At 46.0% G+C, this 20,949-nt stretch overlaps 1 protein-coding gene and 1 pseudogene across 6 annotated transcripts in view; one reads left to right on the forward strand and one right to left on the reverse strand.

Annotated features, from left to right (window-relative positions):
- Window positions 1–20,949, forward strand: part of DTNA (dystrobrevin alpha) — a 546,028-nt gene that overhangs the window by 488,148 nt on the left and 36,931 nt on the right. For all 6 annotated transcript variants that reach the window (XM_063923677.1, XM_063923676.1, XM_063923680.1 and 3 more), the window contains one exon: window positions 9,703–9,871. In XM_063923677.1, coding sequence (XP_063779747.1) covers window positions 9,703–9,871 — 169 coding nt within the window. The remainder of the gene's footprint in view (window positions 1–9,702; window positions 9,872–20,949) is intronic.
- LOC134929294 (elongin-B-like) lies at window positions 5,882–6,312 on the reverse strand (annotated as a pseudogene).

Genomic DNA, 20,949 nt, shown 5'->3' on the forward strand with positions numbered 1-20,949 from the left:
TCCTCCCTCTATGCCCCTCCTCCAGACCTCAGTTAGATCCTGTGCCCAGAGAAGACTGGGTGCATTACAGGGGAGCTCTCCTGAGTTTCTCTGAAAAAGAATTTTGTTAGGTTTTTTATTTTCAGGGAGCACTGCTGGCAACGGGCTCCCTGCATCGTGGGACTGAGGGGAGAGAAGCAGACCTACTTAAGTGATAGGCTCTGCTTCTTAGGCTACTGGACACCATTAGCTCCAGAGGGTCGGAACGCAGGTCTCACCCTCGCCGTTCGTCCCGGAGCCGCGCCGCCGTCCCCCTCACAGAGCCGGAAGATAGAAGCCGGGTGAGTATCAGAAGAAAGAAGACTTCAAAGGCGGCAGAAGACTTCAGATCTTCTCTGAGGTAACGCTGCGCGCCATTGCTCCCACACACAGCGGGCACTGAAGGGTGCAGGGCGCAGGGGGGGGGGGCGCCCTGGGCAGCAATATTAGACCTCCTGGGACTGGCTAAAGTATATAGATATACTAGGGAGGCAGTATATAAGATAATCCCCCGCCAGGATTGTGAATTTGAGCGGGACCGAAGCCCGTCGCTGAGGGGGCGGGGCTTGGCCCTCCAGCACTAACCAGCGCCATTTTCTCCACAGCACACTGCAGAGAAGCTGGCTCCCTGGACTCTCCCCTGCTGAACACGGGGACAGAGGGCAAAAAAGAGGGGGGGGGAACATTAGATTGGCGCAGTGAGTGTATATACATATACAGTTATTGGTATAAAAGCGCTGTTTAACTGGGAATTCTGTTTCCAGAGTCAGGTGGCGCCGGGTGTGTGCTGGCATACTCTCTCTCTGTCTCTCCAAAGTGCCTTAGTGGGGAATTGTCTCCATATAAATATATCCCTGAGTGTGTGGGGGTGTCAGTACGTGTGTGTCGGCATGTCTGAAGCGGAAGGCTCATCTAAGGAGGAGGTGGAGCAAATGATTGCACCGGATTGGTTAGACATGTGGAATGTTTTAAATGCAAATGTGTCTTTATTACATAAGAGATTGGACAAAGCAGAGTCCAGGGATAGAACAGGGAGTCAATCCATGGCTTTGACTGTGTCACAGGGTCCTTCAGGGTCTCAGAAACGTCCCCTGTCCCAAATAGCAGACACTGATACCGACACGGATTCTGACTCCAGTGTCGACTACGATGATGCGAGGTTACACCCAAGGGTGGCCAAAAGTATTCATTACATGATTATTGCAATAAAGGATGTTTTACACATCACAGATGACCCCTCTGTCCCTGACACGAGGGTACACATGTTTAAGGAAAAGAAACCTGAGGTAACCTTTCCCCCATCTCATGAGCTGAACGCGTTATTTGAAAAAGCTTGGGAAACTCCAGACAAGAAACTGCAGATTCCCAAAAGAATTCTTATGGCGTATCCTTTCCCTGCGCAGGACAGGTTACGGTGGGAAACCTCGCCCAGAGTGGACAAGGCGTTAACGCGCTTGTCAAAAAAGGTGGCGCTGCCGTCTCCAGACACAGCAGCCCTCAAGGATCCTGCTGATCGCAGACAGGAAACTACCTTAAAATCAATTTATACACATACGGGTGCTTTGCTCAGACCGGCAATGGCATCGGCTTGGGTTTGTAGTGCGGTAGCAGCTTGGACAGATACCTCATCGGCTGACATTGATACCCTAGATAGGGATACCATTTTATTGACCTTAGGTCATATTAAAGACGCAGTCTTATATATGAGAGACGCTCAGAGAGACGTTGGGCTACTAGGTTCAAGAGCCAATGCCATGGCGATTTCTGCTAGGCGAGCCCTGTGGACCCGCCAGTGGACGGGTGATGCGACTCAAAGAAGCATATGGAAGTTTTACCTTACAAAGGTGAGGATTTATTTGGGGAAGGTCTCGCGGACCTGGTTTCCACAGCTACAGCGGGTAAATCTACCTTTTTACCTTATGTTTCCCCACAGCAAAAGAAAACGACGCAATATCAGATGCAGTCCTTTCGGTTGCACAAGTCCAGAAGAGGTCGGGGCTCTTCCTTCCGCACCAGAGGTAAGGGTAGAGGGAAAAAACTGCCGGCTACGGCTAGTTTCCAGGAGCAGAAGTCCTCCCCGGCTTCTACTTAATCCACCGCATGACGCTGGGGCTCCACTGAGGGAGTCTGCGCCGGTGGGGGCACGTCTTCGACTCTTCAGCCACGTCTGGGTTCAGTCAGACGTGGATCCTTGGGCGATGGTTTTTCAAATCGGCTTTACCAGCTTCTTCCCCAGAAAGGGAGATAATTTTAGCGGCAATTCAAAAATTGTGTCAACAACAAGTGGTTGTCGAGGTTCCCCGGGTTCAACAGGGAAAAGTGTACTATTCAACCCTATTTGTGGTCCCGAAACCGGATGGCTCGGTCAGACCCATTCTAAATTTAAAATCCCTAAACCTGTACTTGAAAAAATTCAAATTCAAGATGGAATCGCTCCGGGCAGTAATCTCCAGCCTGGAAGGGGGGGATTTTATGGTGTCACTGGACATAAAGGATGCATACCTTCATGTCCCCATATATCACCCTCATCAGGCGTACCTGAGATTCGCTGTACAGGACTGTCATTACCAGTTTCAGACGTTGCCGTTTGGGCTTTCCACGGCCACGAGGATTTTCACCAAGGTAATGGCGGAAATGATGGTGCTCCTGCGCCGGCAGGGATTCACAATTATCCCGTACTTGGACGATCTCCTGATAAAAGCGAGATCGAGAGATCAGTTGCTGAAAAGCGTGGCGCTCTCCCTGGGAGTGCTGCAGCAACATGGCTGGATTCTAAATCTACCAAAGTCACAGTTGGTTCCAACACCTCGACTATCGTTCTTACGCATGATTCTGGACACGGAACAAAAGAGGGTTTTTCTCCCAACGGAAAAAGCCCAGGAACTCCAGAACATGGTCAGAGACCTGTTAAAACCGAAAAGAGTGTCGGTCCATCAATGCACTCGAGTACTGGGGAAAATGGTGGCGACCTACGAGGCCATCCCCTTCGGCAGGTTTCATGCAAGGACGTTTCAGTGGGACCTTCTGGACAAGTGGTCCGGGTCCCATCTCCAAATTCATCAGAAAATAAGCCTGTCCCCCAGGGCCAGGGTGTCTCTCCTATGGTGGCTGCAGAGTGCTCATCTTCTAGAGGGTCGCAGGTTCGGCATTCAAGACTGGGTTCTGGTGACCACGGACACGAGCCTCCGAGGTTGGGGAGCAGTCACACAAGGAAGAAACTTTCAGGGGATATGGTCAAGTCAGGAGGCTTGTATACACATCAACGTACTGGAATTGAGGGCCATATACAACGGCCTACGTCAGGCGGAGAATCTTCTTCGCAACCTACCGGTTCTGATTCAATCAGACAACGTCACAGCCGTGGCTCATGTAAACCGACAGGGCGGAACAAGGAGCAGAGTGGCAATGGCGGAAGCCACCAAGTTTATGCGCTAGGCGGAAAATCACATAAGCGCTTTAGCAGCAGTCTTCATTCTGGGAGAGGACAACTGAGAATCAGACTTCCTCAGCAGACACGATCTCCATCCAGGAGAGTGGGGACTTCATCAAGAAGTTTTTGCAGAGATAACAAGTCAGTGGGGACTTCCTCTAATAGACATGATGGCTTCACGCCTCAACAAGAAGCTTCGGAGGTATTGTGCCAGGTCAAGGGACCCTCAGGCAGTAGCAGTGGACGCCCTGGTGACACCATGGGTGTTTCAGTCGGTCTATGTGTTCCCTCCTCTTCCACTCATCTCAAAGATATTGAGAATCATAAGGCGAAAAAGAGTACAGACAATACTTATTGTTCCAGATTGGCCTCGAAGGGCCTGGTATTCAGATCTTCAGGAAATGCTCACAGAAGATCCGTGGCCTCTTCCTCTCAGAGAGGACCTGTTGCAACAGGGGCCCTGTGTGTTCTAAGACTTACCACGGTTACGTTTGACGGCATGGCGGTTGAACACCGAATCCTAGCTGGGTAAGGCATTCCGGAAGAAGTCATCCCTACTGTGATAAAGGCTAGGAAGGAAGTGACGGCGAAACATTATCACCGTCTCTGGAGAAAGTATGTATCTTGGTGTGAATCCAAGAATGCTCCTACGGAAGATTTCCATCTGGGCCGTTTTCTCCACTTTCTACAGACAGGAGTGGATATGGGCCTAAAATTAGGTTCCATTAAGGTACAGATTTCGGCCCTATCAATTTTCTTTCAGAAGGAATTGGCTTCTCTCCCAGAAGTCCAGACTTTTGTAAATGGAGTGCTGCACATACAACCTCCTTTTGTGCCTCCAGTGGCACCATGGGACCTTAACGTGGTGTTACAGTTCCTAAAATCTCACTGGTTTGAACCTCTTCAAACGGTTGAGTTAAGATTTCTCACTTGGAAGGTGGTCATGTTGTTGGCCTTGGCATCTGCAAGGCGGGTGTCCGAATTGGCGGCTTTGTCACACAAAAGCCCCTATCTGATTTTCCATGTGGATAGAGCAGAATTAAGGAGTCGTCCTCAATTTTTGCCTAAGGTGGTTTCATCGTTTCACATGAACCAACCTATTGTGGTACCTGTGGCTACGAATGACTTGGAGGATTCCAAGTCCCTGGATGTAGTCAGGGCCTTAAAAATTTATGTAGCCAGGACGGCTAGGGTTAGGAAAACAGAGGCACTGTTTGTCCTGTATGCAGCCAACAAGGTTGGCGCTCCTGCTTCTAAGCAGAATACTGCTCGCTGGATCTGTAACACGATTCAGCAAGCTCATTCTATGGCTGGATTGCCGTTACCAAATTCGGAAGGTGGGCTCTTCTTGGGCGGCTGCCCGAGGCGTCTTGGCATTACAGCTTTGCCGAGCGGCGACTTGGTCGGGTTCAAACACTTTTGCAAAATTCTACAAATTTGATACCCTGGCTGATGAAGACCTTATGTTTGCTCAATCGGTGCTGCAGAGTCATCCGCACTCTCCCGCCCGGTCTGGAGCTTTGGTATAATCCCCATGGTCCTTACGGAGTCCCCAGCATCCTCTACGGACTAGGAGAAAAAGATTTACCGGCAGGTTTAAAATCTTATTTTTCATTTTCATCTTTATATTTATTTCTTTTTATTTATCTTTTTATATATACACTGCCTAGGCTATATATTGATTGCATACTTGGGAATATGCTATTTCCCTAATTAAGCCTAAACGTTACATAGCCAGTGATATATCTTGATATTGTACAAAAAAACAGTACACACTATGTCCGTTCTTCTTCTTTTTTAACATGTATTAAGCAGCAAAGGAGCATCGCCTGAATTCAGCTTCTCTGATTTTTCAGATAAGTTTTATAACTGGTTTTAATATACCCACCATCGATACCTTCATTATACTCACCTTGTTTTATAATTAACACTCTTGGGCGCTTATTTTCACCAATTCCTCCAAATTTATATTTATTTCTATTTATTTTTATTTATATGTATTTTTATTTTTTAATAATATTTTTTTACTTTTATATTTATTTTTGACAGGCAAACTAATTTTATTGTGTTTAAAAAATAAAATAAAACATAATCCATACAAGACCACCCCCAAACAAAAGAAAGAGTGAAGCCGGAAAAGCGAGGAAGGCGGCGGGCAATGTGACAGAATGCAGAGGGGGTGCTGGCACCCATGTAGTTAGTGGAGTATCTTGCGTAAGCATTTCCTGTACTTCCATCTCAGCGGAAGGTGAGGGGGTCACTTTGTAAATGGAGGTGAAATAGGACAATAATGGGGGAGGGGAGGGGGAAAGATGTTAAAACCCCTTCACTTGCTGGAGGGGCCGTAAACATTGCAAAGCATTAGCTGCAGCATACTCTGACATGGTGGGGTTATTCGGGGAAGATCAGGGCAAGGGCAAGTCCTCCCACAATTCACTGCACCGCCTGCTCATTAGCACTGCCACCCGTCTCCTGTGGCTTCATGACATCTGGGAGCTCCGGGGGACTTAAGAAAGGATCCACTCGAACAGGCTCAAAGGAGTCCCCTGCACAACGGAAGGCCAGTCCCACCGGAGCCTGGGGCCGCGCAGTCTGACTGGTAAAGCCACAATAACCTAGGGCTGGTTGTCCTTGTACAGTCTCTGGTCTTCTGGGGGTCACTTTGAGATGCCCTCAACAATCCTCTTTAGCTCTTGTACTGTGGTGTTCTCCTTCACATCGGTGAAGATTGTGGTTTTGTTACGGCGGATCATCAAAAACACGTCCATCCTGGCCGTGTCCGTCCGTCCCGGGGAGGCTGTAACCAGAAAAAGACCCAGCCTCGGAGAGTCCGCTCTATCTGCACACTGACCTCCCTCCCAGCAGCCGCCAGGTGATAGGGTAGGCGCCATCTTGTGTGTGGCTACTGTTATATTCTATTTTTATATTTATTTTTATTTTACTTTTATTCTTATTCTATAAACCTTCTACTACTCTTTTTCTTTATAAGTGCAACAGAAGATTTTTACCATATGGATACCGCCGCTACCCCACTTTTGGTTCCGGACCCTTTGTTTTTTTTCTAATAAAGTTTTTACCCAATAAAAGGAGCGCACATGACAAGCACCACTTATCCTTGAGAAAGAATCCAGCAGGATTTGAAACGCGTTGGTTTATTGTGGGAGCAGACACAAAAGAGAGAACAAGTCCCGCCGCCGCCAGCATCTGACGTCACCGGAAGCCAGTGCCTGAACTTCCGGTCAAAGTACACAGCGCTCGAAACGGTAACCGGACCACATCTGAATGTAAGGTAAGGTAAGCTAGGGATAGCTATTACAAACGACAAGCAGGACTTAAGCTACACCTACCCAGTGTCCAGAAGCTCCAACAGCACCCGGAAGGGGCTGTAAACATTGTAACTGCGCAAATGCAATGAGGAGACAGAAGTGGCAAATGCTAAAAGCTGCCATAGGCCAGCGTCACCGACAGCAGGATAGTCTCCAGCAGATGATAGGAAACTCTGGGTACGTGTTGTAGTAAGGTCTCACAAAATGTTGCTACAACTCTGCGATCTTCTCGGAAGAAAGGGGATGGAGCTATGGGCCTAATTCAGACCTGATCGCCGCAGCAAATTTGTTAGCTAATGGTCAAAACCATGTGCACTGCAGGGGGGCAGATGTAACATGTGCAGAGAGAGTTAGATTTGGGTGGGGTATGTTCAAACTGAAATTTAAATTGCAATGTAAAAATTAAGAAACCAGTAATTACCTTGCACAGAAACCATATAACCCACCCAAATCTAACTCTCTCTGCACATGTTATATCTGCCCCACCTGCAGTGTGCATGGTTTTGCCCATTAGCTAACAAATTTGCTGCTGCGATCGGGTCTGAATAAGGCCCTTTGGGCGTCATGCAGCTAGTGAGAGCTAAAGAAGTAGCCCCCTCCAGCTCGCAGTGCACTTGATCTAGACCACAGGTTCTCACTTGTTCCTCAGGACCCCACACAATTCATGGTTACCAGGTCACCTGTGGATTTTTTTAAATGTGACAGTATGGTGCACCTGCTGGGTGACCTGGGAAGCGGGAGCTGTTTGGGGTCCTGGGGACCGAGTTTGAGAACTGCTGTGCTAGCCATACAGTTAAGGCCATTATATAATAGACTATGGAAAGTTCCAGTAACATTTGTATATTCTGAATACATCTGTAACTATTGCAAATAGCTCTACCATTTTAATTGTGCTAGTCCTCTAACTCGTGTTTATCTGTGAACAGTTCACATCCTTCAAATATTTTGAATAAACTCCACTGCAAAATAAGTAATTTTCCAATTATTTTACTGTTGTATAAGGCACATGTTTTCCATGTCAACCTCCAAATAACACTTTTTGCATTCAGTACATAATTTTCTGAGCCAGACAAACACAGTGTGGATGGTTATTACAAGTTGAGAAGGTGCTCTAACGTTCTAACGCTGTTGCTCTGCAAATTACTATGTTTGATAGTTCCAGCATACACTTATTATACATATGGTGGCTTGTGCACAAGGTGATCCGTACAAATAAATGAGCATGTTTCTTGTTTTAAAACCTCTCCTTAAAATACAAACCTCATCACAAAGTACCCTGTGTGTTAGAATTCATTTGGCGGTTCACCCCCAAAAAATACCATGTTCTCTACTTTAACAGTAAATCCATAATTGTCTTTGAGTGCCAAAATACGTGCTGTGAATGTAAGGCTTTATTGTCTGTGACCACAAATAATGCACACGGCCATGCCAGCTATATACCTACTTGACAAGGGCAACAGCTACACTTTGACATTACGTTCTGTCGCTGTTATTGAGTCATAACACAGGTGCACCTTTGCTAGTGAATCTGGCTTTCATCATTGTAAAGAGACTGAGCCTTAGGGCTCCCACATACCTATCCGTTTTTAATGTACTTTTCATGCATTAATAGATATATGAAAAGAACACTCAAAGTAATGCACTGTCTATGCACACAAAGAGCCATTGATGTTGCTCACACCACATCTACAGTTTTACAAACCAGAGTCCCCGATTTTGCTGACTTTTTAAGCTCTTTAGGCACATGCCTTGGACTTTGTTGTTTTTTTTTACAGCTCACAATTATACTAGCCAGATGCTACAATTTTATCTTGCTGTTATAACGTTAGTGTTTTTGCTGCTAAAGTGTGTAGTTAATCTTATAATAAATTCATATTTTAGTGGTATTGGTGCAGATTGGAGCATAGTAAGATTCTTAACATGTTGGTGCTTAATTCCATATATACAGTGTATTTTATTATTTGTTATAGGAGAAAGAGGCACTGACATTGTTCTTTGTTGGTTTGGGCTTTGTTGACATTGTTCTTTGTTGGTTGGTAAGGGTGTTGGTGGACCCCTTGGCTAGCTGCCACTTCTACTTAATTATTCACCACAGATTGGACACTCTCACATTGTTTTTCTTCTTCATGTTTAATAGTAAGCTTCAAAGTAACCGGTCACATTCTTTTTTAATTTCGCAACAAAGTGCCTTTTACACGCTAGGAGGTATCAGTGTACCTGGCTTCCTGGAGCTTTAGGAGAAAGAGGTTAGTATGGGCTGCATATCATACTCTTGTCCATTTTAATTAAATGAGGATTAGTTTGCAGGAAGACTGTCTCCTACATGCCCTACAGTAAGTGTCAGGCTTCAGAGTACTCTCTAGTATTTTATGTGGTAATGTCATAGAATCAGGGACTTTCAGGGTAGAGTGGTAGAGGTTAGGGTCTTCTGCATGTGTCTCTCTCCCTCTTTTGGCCCCAGAGAGTGTCTACTGAATATCCTTCTTAAAGATCTTTTAGCTAAGTACACTAGGAAATACATATTTAGCACTTTCCTTATAATTACTGAAACATATTTAGCTACTGTCTCTTGTACTCTAAATGGGGGAGGGGGGGAGACCTGACTGGCACATGGCTGGGTCAGACTGACTTTCTGCTTAGAATACTTGGATTTGATTGTTTGAATTTACTGGCTTTTAAGTGCTTTTTCTATTCACATATTTATTTGTTGAAAATACTTTGTACATGTCTTGCTCGACATATTAGAGAGATGCTTATTACATGCTCATTCCTTTTTGGTTTGTTTTTTACGGTTTGTCTTTTTGTTTTGTATTAAAACATAAACTCAATTAAAAAATAAACCGTTTAAGTGATAGAGTCCACAATGCACCGTACATATTTTTACATTATTCCACAAGTCTCACACCCTCTTTGTCTTTGCTTGTTTAGATGTGGGAAACGAAGCGGAGGGCAGCGTGGACACAGAGTACGGAAGGGTTCACTTTGATGATTTGGTTCCATCTCCAACCTCAGAGAAAGCATTCCTTGCCCAGATCCATGCCCGAAAACCAACGTACAATCATAATTCTTCAGATCCCGGCAACATTCGCACAGATATGTACGCACGCATCTTTTAGACAGGGTCACGCTGAATGTATTCATTATATAAGTCACTGGTTTTGTGTTTTTGTTTGTTTTCTTTATAAAATTATATTCTTTCATTTAAAGAAAACTGTATATGTCAGTGGTACTTTAAAAAGAGACATCCCTGTTGGTCCAAACAGCTGGAAGATGATATCATTAAAATGTGTAACTACATAATCAACTTAATATACAGATGTGTACTCTTACATCTTTGCTCTATGCGCTACAAGTTGCATTACACACAACGCGTGAGTGCCGTGTGACTCGGTAGCACAGAGCATCTTTTTTCCCCGTTTTTCCAAAAAAAATGCATTTTAGACGCAAAGTAATAGATAAGAGACGCACAGCTTCTGCTGATTAAAATGATAGCAGCATGCCTATATTGTGTGTGTGTGTGTGTGTGTGTGTGTGTGTGTGTGTGTGTGTGTGTGTGTGTGTGTGTGTGTGTGACTGCGACTGCGACTGTATTTGCAAGACTTCAAGGGCTGTTTAGCGTGACTGCAGCAAGAATGTTGATTGACTTTGTCAGTCAACATTACGGCATAACCCCCTTTCCAAGCCATCTCATACCAAGTTTTGATAACCAAGATGTCCCTCTGGAACTCTCTTTCCAGTCGTTTGAGCCAGGTTGATAGGTGGAGATGGGATTTCTTCCCTTTGTTTTTGGATCTGTAAGTTCATCTTCATATCCCTCATAAACCATTTTATCAGTTTCTCCAACTGAGTCATTTGCATAGTATCTTTAGACAGTGTTTAACACATAGACCTTTCATCACTTATGAATCCCTAATCCTACGATTGTCCGCCTCTACCATGGGTCTGGTGTTTATCTTATACTCAGAATTTCAGTCCTCACTCCCAGTTTGCAGGGACCTTCATAAATCTGCATGGCAGGTGGACCTCAGAAGCACTCTGGATGCAGAGGAGTGGGGTGCAGAATCTCCACCCTTTCTTGAAGGAAATCTGATTGCCTCACTAACAGGCATTTCTTTCCCTTTTTCTCCTCTAAGTACTACCTCCTGCCACTGGAAATCCCTGGGGTCTACTATCACCAAATCAAAGTGATGCACCATATCATTGTGGCAGCCAGAGTCACCAAGAGGGTGGGTAGAGGTCAGTACACTGCTGACCTCCCTCCCTCTCTTACCTGTCAGCAGCAGCCTCTCTCTGCAGTCCAGTACATGCTACTGTGCGCTGGCCTGCAGTGGGGCTGCTTATGCTGAGCAGTAGTCAGTAGTCTCCTCTTGTGCAGAGGGGGGAGCGATCACACTGGTCATCCCCTGCCCCCGCTCACAGCACACAGTGTGCAGTCTCTCTAAGTATTTTTGTCCCCTCCTCTTTCTCTTTACTTACCTCCTTTTCTTCATCTTATCCTCTTCTAGCTTCGTTTTTTTCTTTCTGCTAAGTCTGTGCTCAATACAGCATTCTCTGCACTCCTCTTCCTGCTCTGTGTCTGCTCCTCTTCTCTAGGGTGAGGTGTTATGACACGTCATACCCTTGCCACACAACCAGCGCTGAGCATAAGGAGATGGGGCAGTTGTGGACATGCCTTAGGCAATGGCACTAGTTGCACTGCCTTCCATATGGACATGGGCTTTTACATAAGGACCAACAATCACAAATATATATAAATGTAAACATATGTACTTTTAAGTTTAGTGGTATTTTCATTTGCCATCAGCAGTTAGGTTTTTGGTTGCATCTACAAGATGCCTACTTCATAACTGCAGATTTGCATTATTTGAGACAATGTCCCAAATGTATTGAGCCTTAAAAAGTGATACAGTGGATATGGATAAAGAGTGTTAAATGACCAGCCAACCAGCTCCTGTCATGTTTCAAACACAGCCTGTTACATGGCAGTTAGGAAGCTGATTGGCTGGTCATTTATCACTCTTTATCTGTCTCCACTTTACCACTTTTTGGAGGAGATTCAATTGTTTGAAAAGTCAGTTGGGTGTCTGTTTTTTCATATCTAATAGACAGGAAAAACAGACACCCAACCTACTTTTCAAACATTTGAATTCCCCCCTTTAAGGCTTAATACATTTGGGCCAATATCCAGATCTGCCTTGTACTCCAATGTTCTTCCAGATGTTCTTTCAGATGTGCCAATCTTACTGTATGAAGCTGAAGTCTATAAAAGACCAGAGCACTTTCCATAATCTTTGTAAATGTAACTTTTTTTTACCTCCAGTACATGTTTAGAGGAGGTTCCTTCTCCGGGAAAAGTGGTTTTCAGGAGAGGGGGTTCTCACCGAACAGATACTAGACTACAGATAACTACACTTTATAAAAACTTGAGCAACGGAGTCCTCGGGTGGCCAGCAGGGGAGGAAGACGTGCCCTGGAGCCTCTAGCACGGCGTCTGCTATTTCATAGCACCCCCCTGCCGCTGGCCCACACTTTGTGCCATTATTTGCACCCTGCCTCCCTGCCCTGCCGGGCCCGCTATTGGGGGCACTTTCCCGAGAGCTGGGGACCGTTTGGGGAGCTCCGGAGCCCGGCGGCCTACATCGCCTCCACAGGCCGGGACCTAAAGTTTTGCCGCGACCCGCCGCGGACTTCCAGGGCGGCGGAGCGGAAGATCCGGCTTCGCCCGCGACGGACACACTCACACCCTGTACCCCCCGGGAAGGCGGCCACTGACCTGTCAGGTCCCCCTCTGGCGACCCTGGGGCGCTGGGCGGCCGGGAGGAAGACTCTTCTTCGGCCACAATACATCTCCCCCTGCACCCAGCGGCCATCTTGGGGGAGGCGAGGAGGAGAGCTGGAGCTCCCTATCATAGGCAGTCAGCTGTGGTCACTGGCAGGTCCGTGATCTCTGCTGGCTGTCCTCTCTAGCCTAGCTGGAACCTACTAAAAGGGACCTGGGACCTCAATCCCTTTTCTTATCCTGTCTCCAGTATCTACATTTTATTTCTTGAAGGAATATTATTTAATCATATTACATCTAATATTCTAATTAATCTGCCAAACTACCTCTACTGGTGGAACTTTATATTGCGACTCACATTATTATATATCTCAAGCTATCTACTGCTGCACTCACTGCTGTTATTATCTCACTATCCTGATGGATAAATTTGCGGCCAAGCAGGCACGGGGTACTCGTGGCAATCAGTCGGGTAGAGGCCGAGGCCGTGATAACTCCTCGGTCGATAGCCCTACCTCACCTCCATTGGGTTCGCATTCTAGTCCCCGTGGCCGATCCGAGTCTGCATCTGCAATGGATTCTGCAAAATCCTGCACGACGAACGAGATAACAGATATCCTATCCCAGTTATTGGACCAAAAACTGGCTCCTCTAAAGGACTCGCTTGACTCCGCTCTCACTCAATTGAACCAACATGCCCAGCGTCTCACTGAGGCAGAACAGAGAATTTCCGACCTAGAGGATGATCTCACTACGGCTAAGACGGCTCTTTCTGACCAAGAAAAATTTACTGCATCTATTCAGGATAAGCTTGAGGACCTTGAAAACCGAAATAGGAGAAATAATGTGCGCCTCATCGGCCTACCGGAGTCGGTGAAACCTCGTGACCTCATGACGCTCGTTTCTCAGTGGATGCCCCGGGAGCTGGGCTGTGTTCCAAGTTCAGGATCCATGGTAGTGGAGCGTGTACACCGAATAGGCCCGGAGCGGCAATCCACAAATGATAGACCCCGGCCCGTCATACTGAGAGTCCTCAACTACGCTGACAAGGTCATGCTATTGGATGCCTACAGAAAATGTGCCGACTTAAAATGCCAAGATGCTAAATTGCTGCTTTTCCAGGATTTTTCCTATATGGTGGCTTCCCAACGGAGAGAATTCTCGCCTGTCTGCAAGAGACTTTTCGAGCTGGGCCACCGCTTTGCGCTTCTTTATCCGGCTAAATTGAGAGTCACTCATGCGGGAAAGGCCTACTTCTTTGAGAATCCGAAGACGGCCAAGAACTTTGTAGATTCACTATCCCCGCACTCCTCTGCCGGGATGGACGATGAGGACTGATACCTCATGGCCCTGTTTCTCCTCATCTTCTTGAACAGTACACATTCAGGTTCTTAGTAATTATTAAGAGTGGGTCCTACCACTGGTTGATATATATTATGCCTTTAGTATATGTGGGTATATTGTCATCTATACTGTATCGTATTTACCGAATCATTCCTTCTTTCTACGTCCACGTATCTTACTGTTCTCAACTCTTATTGAACTGCTCTCCTCCCTCTCTGACTCTCTCCCTCCCCCTCTCCGACTTAATCCCACCCCCCCTTTTCTCTTTACTTATTTGTTATTGTTATGTTTGATTGTTGTATGGTCTTTTGGCACGGTTTCCCGCTACACGCATGTGTTTGGTTGGAATCTATTAGACGTCTCGGTGGACCGTCCCGTAGACCTGTACGCTTTGGTTCGTATAATATTTAAAATAATTTTGAGTTGGGATTTTGATTTAGAAGTTGTTCAAATTTTTTATATGTCATTGTCACTGTTGCTCCTTTTATCCTTAAGCTGCTTAGGTACAGGCATCAGGCTCGCTAGCCCGCTCGCTGGGACGGGCTGGCTGGGTTTCTCCTTATTAGTTAAATGGGAATCTTGGCCTAGAGTAGGTATAGGCTAAATGTCTTTGAATGTTGCCACCTCCACTAGAGTACAGTCCCATATCAAATTTGTAACCTGGAATGTTGAGGGCCTCAACACCCCAGTCAAAAGGAGAAAGATCCTCTCCTATCTTAAACGTCTAAAACCTGACATAGCCCTCTTGCAAGAGACTCATTGGAAAAATACGGATCCTAATGTTGTGAGAGATTCTTGGATAGGGGAATTCAAATCGGCCTCTTACTCAGCCAAACGAAGAGGTGTACTGATTCTTTTTAGTAAACGTCTCACGTACCAAATAAATGATAGTCTTAGTGACCCTGAAGGTCGCTATTTATTCATTAAAATCACTATTTTTGGTGTTCTTTACACCTTAGCCACTATATACGCGCCTAATGGTCCCAACTCACTCTTTTTTTCTAACATTTACAACAAGCTGCAAGAATGGGCGGAGGGGGAGATTATTTTAGGCGGAGACTTCAATACTGTCCAGTCTTTGGGTTTGGATAGATCCACCTCTGCTAGATCGCATATTTCTACACCGCCCCAATCCCTATCCCTATTGACTGATTCGCTGCGACTCTGCGACCCCTGGAGATGCCAACACCCTGACTCCCGGGAGTACACATTTTACTCCCATCCACATCACTCCTCCTCTCGCCTTGACTATTGGTTAATAGCTGACACCCTATTACAGCGAGTGGCTGATACTAAAATAGAACCCATATCATTGTCTGACCATGCCCCAGTATGGTTTACCCTTAACCTACAGTCCCCTGTCTCTCAATCATACAATTGGAGATTTCCAGCTTATCTTAAGAAATCCTCTGATTTTTGCACCCACCTGGAACAAACATTCCAGAACTATGTAGCAGATAATAGTACACATATGGAGGATATCAATTTGTTTTGGTCGGCTTCGAAGCCAGTGATCCGAGGACATATTATGGAATATGTCTCTAGGAGACGCAAGCGGCTTGCGACCCAAATACAGGACCTTGCTTGTAACCTGACCAAAACCTATGACACACTTTTGTTGCAGGACTCACCCGGCAACCGGCAGGCCTATATTGCTGCTAAGCAAATGTACGACTCACTATGTACGGAGCGGGCGAGATTCTCGCATGATCTACAACGGAATAGATTTTTTCGAGGGGGAAATAAATCCGGGAGGTTATTGGCGAACCTGGTACGGTCATACTCCGCTCCTTCTCGTATCCCCCAACTAATCACAGACTCGTCTACAACCATCTTTGATACCCCCTCAATATCTGAGGCCTTCTTACAATATTATAACACTCTCTATGAAGCCCCCCCGGATCATCCGACTCTTGGAACGCAATTCCTTGAGAGGGCAAAACTACCTGTCTTAACGGAAGAGGAAAGACAATCCTTAACTGAACCGGTCACAGAACCGGAACTACTTTCCCTGATTAAATCATTACCCAATGGTAAGTCCCCAGGCCCGGATGGATTTGGGGCGGAGTATTATCGAATTCTGGCCCCCCATCTGTCACCTCATTTACTATCCCTTTTCAATGCACTGTTGGAGGGAAAACCTCCCCCTAAGGGATTTGGAGATGCCAGAATTGTGTTGTTTACGAAACCGGGAAAAGATCCCCGATATACTCAATCTTACAGACCGATCTCATTATTGAATCAGGACCTGAAGCTTTTCACAAAACTAATTGCAATGAGACTTCAACCAATCCTGAATAGGGTCCTACATCCTGCCCAAACAGGGTTTGTCAAAGGTAGAACCTCAGTTCATAATATCCGCACACTGATTGCAGCAATGTATAGTGCACAACAAACTGCCTGCCCCGACGCCCTTATTGTTAGTTGTGACGCCGATAAGGCGTTTGATCGTGTCTCTTGGTCTCATTTGCTTCGTATTTTTCATGCCCAGCAATTTGGTGAGGAATTCATCCACCTGTTCAAAATGTTATATACCCTACCTCAGGCACATCTGACTGTAAATGGCTTAAACTAGTCTGCCTTTACGTTAGGTAGAGGGACCCGTCAGGGATGCCCTCTTTCCCCCCTGCTATTCAATCTAGCCCTAGACCCATTGATACGTCATTTTATACAAGATCCTACTTGGCAAGGTATTAGGGTAGATGACAACGAAGTTAAGGTATCTGCTTTTGCAGACGACCTGTTATTATATTTTGCTGACCCCAAACAGGCATTTCCATCGTTACTGACCACACTGCATGACTTTAATTTAATTTCTGGATTTCTTATCAATTTTGATAAGACAGAGGCGTTGGGAGGGGAGGCGGCACGGGATTGGGGCAATTCATTTCCCTTCAAATGGGCCCATAGTTACTTAAAATATTTGGGCCTGGACTTCCGGTGGGCGGCGCATCATGATGGCCGCATTTTAACTTGGCTCCATCTCCCCTCAGCAAAATCTGTCCCCATCTCTGCTTATATCTCCCACAAAGGTGGACTTTTTATCACCTCTGCACAGGGGAGATCCTGCTGGACCTGACAAGCTGTGTATCAGGAAGATTGGAGCCGTATAACCCTCGGAGTCCGACATGCAGAGTATCGGGCTTTCCTGAGACGCCACTGCTAGGTGGGACGGTATTCCTGGGAGGCTTGCTGCTGACTCTCAGGCCTCTTCTCCCCCCTCCCGCTGGCCTTACCGGCGCTCGGCTATGCTGGCTCCCTTCTGCAGCCGGGAGACGGTGGCGGGAGGGTCGCAGTGGTGAGTGCCGGTGTGCTTCGGGATGGAGGCTCCGTGCTGCGCGGGAACTGCTGCCTGCACGCGCGGGCCTGGAGCGACTCGGATTTGTTTGGGGCGAGTGGAGCTCCACAAAGAACGGAATCCTGCCTGCAGAGTTTCAGGCCTTCTGTCAGCTTCCGTGGAGTGGTGTGGCCTGGCTGGAGCCGCTGGGGGCCTTGACCGCGGTAACCGCAGGATCTGTTTCCCGCGCGGTCTTCAGCGTGCTGACCTTACTATAAGGGGGACTAGTGGCGTGGCACACTCGGACGACTCTGTCCTGGCGGCCCTGTGGAGAAGAGGAGCGGCAACGGACCCTGAATCGACCGAAGAGGGGGCTGAGACGATCGCAGGACGCGCCGTGCTCCCTAACGACCCGACGGGCTGCTTTGGGTGAATATCATCGGGCTGACGGCGTGCGGGTGTGGAGGAGAGGAGCCGCTTGTCCTCACAAAGGCTCCAGTTTGAACCATCTCCCGGAGTCGCACTGCTGGATATCGGGGAGCTGACACGACGCTGTGGACCTTGATCACTTGGTGACATCTCTCCTCCTGAAGGGTACTAATACTGTTTGTTTACCCCTATCTCTCTCCTCACTAACACCCCCATTCTCTGCTCTCCCGTTTCTTTGAACCTCCCCACCTATTGTGTTTACCGTACCCCACCCCATACCTTCTTACCAAATACTCTATCTTCCCTCCCTGCTGCCTTCCCCATTCTCTTAGAATCCTGGACATACACTTTAATTTTCCTGGCCCGAACCTGCATCTGGGCATGTTTGACTGTTGAGCTTATGATACACCTTATGTGCCTGGACTTCCTTCACTGTTGGGTGACGGCGGTGTTCAGTGTTACACAGAGACATATAACCCCATTTTCGGCACAGCTTGAACTGCATATCACACTCAGCCGTTACGGGTGGATGGCACTTTTGGGGGGACTGTGCATGAGGGATTTTTCAGTGTACCTAGAGTTTTAAATTTCAACAATCCACTCACTGACTTAGGGTGAGTTGATATCACTGAAGCATGTTTGAACTGTACTAGTGCTTTAAAGTTTACTATATAAGACGAATAGGTAGGGCACGCAGCTTACGAAACAGCGACAACTAGTGTCTCTCTGACAAATAGCTGTGTATATTACTTGATTGATTCTGAAACATAATACGACCACAGTGTGATCTTACAGTCCTACAGTTTTTTGTTTTTTTTCTTTAAGAGTTATTTCTTGTTCAATATATCCTTCACGAGGCATGTAGACCTAATTTAATCTTTTGAGTAGCCTTTTTCAAACCTGCACACATTTACTGCAAAGGCAGATATTCTTTTTGCTCAAATTAACAGTAAATAGTGACCTAGCCGCTACGGGCGAATGACACTTTTGGGGTGACTGTACACAAGAGATTTTTCAGTGTACTTAGCGCCTTAAAATCTCACAAACTCACTCATTGATTTATTGTGGGCTGATATTAAGGATGCATGTCTGAACTGTGCTAGTACTACAAAGTTTGCTATATAGGATAGATAGTGCACGCAGCTTATGCAACAGTGACACCTAGTGTCTCTCTGACAAATAGCTGTATACATTATTTGATTGACTTTGAAACATACCGCAACCGCAGTGTGATCTTACAGTCTTATAGTTTTTCCATTAAGAGTTATTTTTTATTCAATGTATCCTTCAAGAGACATGTAGGCCTATTTTAATCCTTTGAGTAGCCTTTTTCAAACCTGCAAACACTTACTGCAAGAGCAGTTATTCTTTTTGCTCAAATTAACAGTAAACAGGGACAGAGGTAAAGAATAATGGATAAATATTATAACAGAACAAATTCCCAAAAGTCCCAACACTCTTCTGCGAATACAAGGACGGGGAAATCCAAAAACAATCAAGGACGAGCTACTGCTCCTTCTTCTCCGGTGCATAACTCAGAAGAGGAAGATTCTTTAAGCGCCCCCCCCTCTCCCACTCCTGTCCCAAGGGTTCCCTCGGCCGCAGAAACGGCCCAGGAAATCTCGAAAATCATTATGCCATTAATTGATAAAAAGCTGGAAACCTTACAAACTGCATTTGATGCAGCCTTAACTAAAATAGATACCAATACTACCCGTATTGCCTCTCTAGAACAACGGACTAGTGATTCGGAGGATCGTGCGGATTCACTGCAACGACTAGTGGATACCCAGACCTCCTCCATTCAAAATCTCCAGGCCAAGGTTGATGATATGGAAAATCGTCATAGACGAAATAATCTCCGTTTCATTGGCATCCCTGAAACGGTTAGGGGCCCTAAACTTCTTGAGTTCCTCACAGTCGACCTCCCCAAAGAACTGGGGGCCCAAGATTCCCCTTTCCTAGTGCATATTGAAAGGGCACATAGATTGGGACCAGAAAGACCCGATTCTGCAGTTAGACCACGGCCTGTCATAGCCAAATATTTAGACTACCGCATGAAAGAGGCGATTCTGGGAGCTTATCGTAAGAGCTCACGATTAGAGGTAAATGGGTCAAAAATCTTAATCTTCCAGGACTTTTCAGCCTCTGTTTCCCAAAAAAGGAAGGAATTTGTAGGGGTATGCAAATTACTACATGACAGCGGTACAAGATTCCAACTATTGTACCCGGCTAATCTTCGGGTGCAAGAAAATGGCCGCGACATCTTTTTTTCTGACCCGACATTGGCTAAAACACACTTTGACAGAGTATTTCATGCAGGGGGACCATCTGATCGCTAAGTATAAAGTGGTTACTTTTAACCATATACACTAAGATATAATGCCAGTAGATACTACAAGGCTACTCAAGAGGATCTGATGTTTTGTTTTTATTATGTTTTTGTCCTTCTATTTCTCATGTTTTTTTTGGTATGTGTTCATGGGTGTCAATACTTTAAGCGTATTGACTACTCTTATGATGTTTGGTTATGGAAAATTTAGAAAAGGTGGATTGAAGCATGGTTTGTTTGTTAGGTTGATGCTGCCGGTGCCTACGCCCTCCCCCTGTCCCCCTAGATATTTGACCCCCTCCGATGGCTGGGACGGAGGGGTCTTTCCAACATGTACATACCACACGGCGAGATGGTTTCCCAAACTGGGTGTTGGATAATGCAATCTAATCCCCAACCCATCCCTCCTTTGAACACCACTGCTCCTCTGAAGCTAATATCCTGGAACGTGGGAGGCCTCAACTCTCCCGTTAAGAGAGAGTGGTGAATCACTTACGCAAATTTCATCCAGACGTTATATTCCTGCAGGAGACCCATTGGGAGGCGGGAGGCGAATCGACACTGCGGGCTCCATGGCTGGGCGAATGCGTCTCATCTAAATTCCGCAATAAAACCAGGGGAGTGTCTATTCTATTTCAGAAAAATGTCCAATACTCCATCACTAATTCTATACTTGACTCAGAAGGAAGATTCATAATTTTAGACGCAACCATATGGGGAACAAATTACACACTAGTTAATATCTATGCACCTAATGTGTCAACCTCAGAATTTTTACAATCTTTGGCTCAAACCTTGGCGCAGCGACAGAATGGTCTATTGGTACTTGCAGGAGACTTTAATTCCGTAGAGGACCCAATGATTGATAAACAGCCTGCCCCGCAGAACCCTTTATCAACTTCTTTTTTTTTTTTTTTTTTAAAGTGTTTTTATTGACCAGTGAAATACCAGTAAAACAAGTATAACAGTATACATTGCATGAACAGTGCATTATGAACAAGCAGTATCAAAAAA

The sequence above is a fragment of the Pseudophryne corroboree genome, chromosome 5 (assembly GCF_028390025.1).
Source record: "Pseudophryne corroboree isolate aPseCor3 chromosome 5, aPseCor3.hap2, whole genome shotgun sequence".
NCBI lineage: Eukaryota > Metazoa > Chordata > Amphibia > Anura > Myobatrachidae > Pseudophryne > Pseudophryne corroboree.